Here is a 6,646-nt window from a genome sequence, read left to right as displayed (position 1 = left end):
TCATTCAGCCAACACCGTCTTTGCTGAAGGCAAATGTTTGGGCGCATTTTAGATTTTATTATTTGCTGCGTAAGAAGGAGCTTCACATGACTTATGCAGTGTGCAAAATCTGCAAAATGAAAGTCAAGTACTTCGGAAACACTTGAAATCCGCAAGCCCACATGATACAGCATCACCTAGAGCTAAAAGAGGGGAGCAGCGGTCTCTGCTGACTACTGACCAGCTCTTCGCTAAACTGCCAGCCAACTCTGAACGAGCAAAGCAGATAAGTAAATTTACATCTAGAATCACTTGATTAACCTTGTAGAGCTGCATTTTCTTAAACATAAACATTTTTAAGTCATAACTATTTCTCAGAGCTCTTTGAATCAAAAATCGATTCTGAATCGAATCGTCACCCCAAGAATCGGAATCGAATTGAATCGTGAGTTGTACGATTCACATCCCTAGTAGCTACATGCAATATATGCAAAATAATGCAATAATCAGTTGCTATAATCAGGCATTACTAAGTCATAAGCAGAAATGTTAAGTCAAATATAAAATGAAAAGTGCTAATTCTAACAAGGTTTCACATTATTCATAAAAGCACAAGTCACAAATCATTTTTGCCAACTTTATCTCAAATTTGACCATTTTTCATCACAATTACTGCATATCTATTATCACAGGATATTTGCAATAAATTAATTACAAGATAGCATCTCACAATTATTGATTATCATGGAATTGTGGGATACTATCTTCTTGCTTATCACAACTAAAGCTATATATTACGCTCGTTTATCCGCAGATATCTTGTAATCATGAAAATCCTCATATTAAGGGGGAATAGGGTGGAACTGGCATAAATATATTTCTGCACATTTGTCACATTGCAACATACCGTGGTTATTAGCGTAGGCTCGTTGCCATGACTACTGGGTTATAAAATGGGTTGATTATTTTATTGTCTCTCACACAGGTCCGGGTGCTGTGGACGGACTAGCTTTAGCTCACTATTAAACTGCACATCCAGAAGCAGGACACAGACTGTCAACAAGCCTTAAATCCAGACCAGCTAGCTGTGTCAACACTCAACACTGATCCTCAAAGACAGAACAGGCGCAGTAACGACCAGTGCGACATCATGTCAATAAAAGGCGATAGCGTCTTTTACTTCAAGCCGCAAAGAACACCTGTGTTTGGGACACACGGTTACCGGGCAGGCTAACAAGCACCGGGCAGGCTAACAGCCGCACAGCACGTTACCTTCAGCGGGTTCCCGGCGAGGCCGCTCTGTCTGTGCACACAAAGCTCACCGGCTCGTCACCTTGTGTTATGCTGGCTCTCAACATAAATAAAAACAGCCCTGCGTGAATTTGGCACTGAGGTAGCAGCTTATGTCGCACTGACGCCAGATTTCACCTCTATGACGTGGATCGTCTTCGGCCCCTCTGTCTTCCGCGTTGTGCGCCACGCCCCTTTCCCTCGTGCTCCCTCCCCTGCTGCCTCAGCATCCTGCAGTAGGTGGATGATGAACGTTATGAAGAGCTCATTTCTCTCCACTGTTCAGACCTACACCATTACCATCTATTGCTTTTAGTGCGCGCAAGATTTATTACACATTAGGAAGGCTAAGCCTGCTGACAACACATTATAGATGCTTTGAAACTGACTGTAAACATCTTCAGCTGGACGCCCAAAGGGCTACATTTGGTCAGCTGGGCCATTCTCCTCCAGACTTCAGCACCATCTTAACTATTAAGTACCAGTAAATAACATGGAATTACAGGTATTTGCTTGAGGTGTGGAAACCAGCAAATGAAGTATCTGTCAGCAAGGAAAGGTTTACAGATTTCAACTTCACTGATGCCGTCATCTTTGTTTTATCCCCAACTGCAGGATTTATGAGTATTTTAGAGAACTGAATGCTGTGTTTGCTGGTTAGTGAAGTGATGCAGATACCTTGACTGGAGAACTAAGGTCCAGGCTTAATGTATCATTGCGAGACTGACATCGACGCCCGACTTCAGGCAACGCCTGGATGACTATGGTACAATGTCTAAGAGTACTGCTGAAACCACCATCCCCCCCCCCCCCCCAGCTCTTGTTTCAAAACCCAAAGATGCCTCACTTGCATTGTAACATCTACATATATTCTGGTCATATGGTATGATTTGTTTCCTCTTCCCTGCATGATCCAACCTACAGAGGGTTCAATGTTAAGGACCCCCACCAAGGGGACACTTGTCTCACCCAACTGTGGCACCTAAATTTTCACTCAGATTGGAAAATAGACGACTCGCCCTCCAGTCGTCTATTGTCCAGGCTATTCTGTAGTACAGTGGATGTGGCGAGGCATTGGACCAGCACAAGCCCCCAGGGTCAAGGGTTTACATCATGTACAACTTCACCTGGACCTAGGTCTTAGAGTTGTTACAGGTTTGTTGCCATCATCTGCACTGCAATATACTTGTCTTACTAACCATGCAAAAATAAAAAGTGGTCAGCACTATTTAACCACTCTAAGTCTGATGCGTGGAAACCAATAACGTCCCAACACATTCCCATTATATATTAAAAGTATTTTCATTAGGGGGATTTTCAGGGGGTGGGGGGGAAGCAGTAAATTTTTGAAAAAAAAAAAAATCTGATACTTAAGGAGAAGGAAAAAAAAAGCCCATGAAAGTTCGCAGAATTTCCGCATCAGAATTACAGTTATTAATTAGCGCTGACCCTTAAGAATCAGTAACATGCAATAAGGTGTTCACACAGTTTGCCTACGAGGACTAAAGTCTACCAATAACGACAACACATTTTAAAAACTAGTTTTATTCGGCAAAATCCTCACAGTAATGAGTAAAGCAAAACATTTTCCAGAAGTCACAGGAAAGTACATTTCACATCACCACATCCAGTCCACTGTGGTAAAGGGAGAGGGGGCACACTTTGTATCAACCCAGAGCCCATTTAAAACTTACAACTATAATAGTGCAAACTGTTTACTGTTCTACAGCATTTTTAAAATATTGCACACATCACTCTTGCAATTTCAAACAGTTGCTGACATGCTACACAGTTTTAAAGTGCTTGTTTAAAAACAGATCGAGAGCCAGCCTAAAAGTATTTGGTCAATTTAGTATTAAAGCAGGCTAGGATGCATTACTTTTAGTCAGCCGTAATCTTAAGCTTCCAAACTTTTTACCCAATTTCTATACATACATGCATTGTCATGAAACAGTTGAGAGAAAAAAAAAAAAAAAAAAAAAAAAAAAAAAATTCTGAAACAGAACCTTCATCTGTTCTGCATATCTGCATTTAACAAGAATACATTCTGTGATCAGTCAACATGAACCTGCCTTGCTTTTAAGGTGTTGAAATTGTCATATTTTAAGTTACAACTACTACGTCAGGTATGAACATGAAAAATAAACTTAACTGACAAAGCAACATAATATTTAGTCAGAACTCATTCATGTAATGTGACCACATTACGTTTATGCCCACCTAAAACATGATATATTAAATGTTTAGACTAAGAACAAAAGCCATGTCCATCATAGTATCTATGGTCAAACTGTTAAACACCACAAATGGGAGGAAAAATAAAAATAAATGATAGTACTGTTGTTAAAAATCACCTAAACAATATCTTCTTGCTGACAATTTCCACCAATAGTGATATGTTCTTTCAATTACACACTTAAACACCTACCATCATGAACATTTAAGACTGACATAATTTCACTGAAATAAACATTCTCTAGCTTACTATATACACATATGTATGTAAATTTAAAGTCAAAACGTACTATCAGACATTGCTGGGATGTTTACCTAGCTATTTATATTCATTAAAAAAAAATTAAAAACCCACACACAGCTAATGAAACCTGTCTATGAGTTAAGTGTTCAGTAGTTAAGGTTTTTTGTTTTGTTTTGTTTTTAGGCCTGGCAGAAAGGAGGTAGAATTTTATCTCAGTCAGGGCCTGAAACCTGAGAAAACCGATGCACCTGTTACCCCAATATGTTTGACAGCAAAACATTTACATGTACAAATGAGTTCAGATGCAAAACCCAGTAAGTCCTTTTTTCCCCCAAATGGAGAAAAATGCAGTTGAAAATGGAGATTTAAAGGAAACCCTACATGGAAATGCACAGACTTTCATCAATAACATGAAAACAATTTGTTCAAATTCTTTCATATTTTGCACACGGATGGTCCCCTTGACAGCCAAGTACATGTTGGCGTCAACTAAAAAGTTATTGTTTTGGAGATATTGGGTTTTGCATCTGAACTCTTCAAATTAACCCACAAGCATGTGTACGTTTGTGAAAGCAGAGGCGCTTGCTTAAATAGCAGTCTGCCTACTGTGCCTTAAGATTTAAATATCCAAGCTGGTTTAATGAAAGCCAATCAACTTCTTAGGTGTCTGAATCATAGCCAATGCCACCAAAATACAATCATGCCAACAAGTGAACTAACCATTAGTAAAACAGAGCAGTGTGTTTGTGATAGCACTTGAGGAAAATCCTGAAAATTGTGCATTTCAAAAGCTCCAGAACCAACATGCTGTAGCCATTTAAGCGTTAAAACTACAGCTGTCTAAATCATGTCGGCTTTGCGTACAGTGTTCTGGTACCTGGTGTGTAGCAGTGAGTCACATTCAGCGCTGTGCAACAGCTGTGAGTGCAAATATTAAGACTTTTTAAACCCAAAAGAATATCCACACTTCAAGTTTGGAAGCAGGAAAGATTCTGTGATACTGATGACGAGGCATGATGCACTGATTAAGTCTGTGACAAGGTGACCAACGAAGAATGTAATGAATTAAAGTGTTATTACAAATACTCGTGCTAAGTGTCATTCTGTGCAAGAACAGCTCAATGTACTTGTGGAGAGTTGAAAAGGTAGTGTGTGATAGAGTGAGGAGTGAGTTATAATGGACATCACTTCTTACAAGTTTGACACCAGAGTTTGATCAAAGTAAAATTTAAATTTCACCATTACATTTTGCAATGAAACAGACGTGCTCAAGCAAACTATGTGGTCCATTTTCTAAGAGGAAGGCACCAGCTTCAAAAGTAGCTACACAGCTCTGTCAGGTCTACTAAAATTATATAAACCCATGTTGCTACCTAAAGACAGCTTCACAAAGAGCCAAAGAAAGATCACACTGTAAATAATTATAAAAACAGGCAGAGTAGCATTGTGGAAGGCGTTTCAGGTTTAAACAAGAATTAGGTGACTGCAGAATAGCTTTGCAGCCAAATTAAATGTAGTAGAATATGACCAGAACTAGCAATTAAAACCTAACAAAGACCAGACAGACTTTACAAATAAAAACTGGCCTCAAAACAGATACCCAGTGTGGATCACAAATACCATACCTAACTACTTTAAACTTGCCCTGTCCAACCCTTACTCCTGCCAGAACATAAGTTTAGTAGATGCAGATGTTAAGTCAGCAAACTCTATCCATCTTCAGAAGGTCAGTCTCTTAGCAGTGATGAATTCTTCAAGTTGAACCTTGCCGCTGCCCATGAGGCCAAAGGCTGGATACATTGTTCCTGAACAGTCCACCTGCCGTTCATAAAGGCACCTCATGGTGTCTGCATCATAGAAATACACCCGACCTGCATCGTAATCAAGGCACACACCCACACGCTGTGGCATGGGTAGCACACGGTTGCCAGGGTCACCAGATGTGTTTCCTGTGAAAGCAGAAGATGAAGCAGCCTTGGGGATGAAGAGTTTGCCCATGCCTAGAGTGAGGAGGGTGAAGGGCTGTGAAAGGTCATAGCATGCATCCTCGCTGCCGCTGTCATGTCCACTGTCATGATCGTACCTGATGAAAAAGGAAGAGGGCAGGAGAATTGGTGTCAGATGGACAGTTTGCAGACTGCTACGGCACCATGCATTTAAATAGCTGCTTCTTCATGGCTGGGACCCACATGCCAGCATTGTATGCACAGCCTTTTGAGTCACACAGACACCATTTTTTCCCCCAACCCTGCCATTACATCCTAGACACTTTGAACTAGTGCCTTACAAATTAGGAAGATGAGACTCCACTTGTGCAGAAAACACAAATTGTAAGTCAACACAGCAGCAGGAGTAACTGGAATCTTAGAGTCTGTTCCTTCAATGGGAAAGAAACAATCATTCATTACAACAAAGATATTTCTTCTGAACAGTGGATTCACATGAACCTTTGAATCTGTCCCCATGTTCGAGGCAGAACAAAATAGTTAATTTAACATTGCATGTTAATTAGCTTTAGACAGATGTCATCACCACTACTTTTAAACCATTTATCTGCAGTGAGTCACATCAGACTATTGCAATAATGCCAGAGTGCCCAACCAGTCGATCACAACCTTACAGTTGATCGTGGGCTGAGTTCCAGTTGGTCGCATGAAGGGAGGGACTTGCACGCACTTCTATCTTCACATGCACAGGGTCAAAAGGGCATGAGAAGCTACAGCAGAGCAAGTGGATACTACAATGGCTGAAGCTAAAACTTTTCATTTAGAGTGGGAGGATTATTTTCTTCATTTATTTGAATGCCAAGTCAATCGCTCTTGTCTGCAGTGCAAACATGCCTTTACCGAAGGGAATTTGGAGCGGCATTTCAAGAGCTACGATGCAAACCTCCCGCCT

At 40.5% G+C, this 6,646-nt stretch overlaps 2 protein-coding genes across 6 annotated transcripts in view; both read right to left on the bottom strand.

Moving 5' to 3' along the window:
• Positions 1-1,449, bottom strand: part of ccser1 (coiled-coil serine-rich protein 1) — a 592,747-nt gene extending 591,298 nt beyond the window's left edge. Inside the window, exon 1 of the mRNA XM_034170482.1 lies at positions 1,252-1,449. The gene's annotated coding sequence lies outside the window, so the exon portion shown is untranslated. The remainder of the gene's footprint in view (positions 1-1,251) is intronic.
• Positions 1,450-4,624: 3,175 nt separating this feature from the next.
• The window catches only part of trim36 (tripartite motif containing 36), an 85,328-nt gene continuing 83,306 nt past the window's right edge, over positions 4,625-6,646 (bottom strand). For all 5 annotated transcript variants that reach the window (XM_034170476.1, XM_034170480.1, XM_034170477.1 and 2 more), the window contains one exon: positions 4,625-5,831. In XM_034170476.1, coding sequence (XP_034026367.1) covers positions 5,468-5,831 — 364 coding nt within the window. In that variant the 3' untranslated portion in view covers positions 4,625-5,467. The remainder of the gene's footprint in view (positions 5,832-6,646) is intronic.

The sequence above is a fragment of the Thalassophryne amazonica genome, chromosome 5 (genome assembly GCF_902500255.1).
Source record: "Thalassophryne amazonica chromosome 5, fThaAma1.1, whole genome shotgun sequence".
Classification (NCBI taxonomy): Eukaryota; Metazoa; Chordata; class Actinopteri; order Batrachoidiformes; family Batrachoididae; genus Thalassophryne; species Thalassophryne amazonica.
This window is presented reverse-complemented; position numbering and strand designations above follow the sequence as displayed.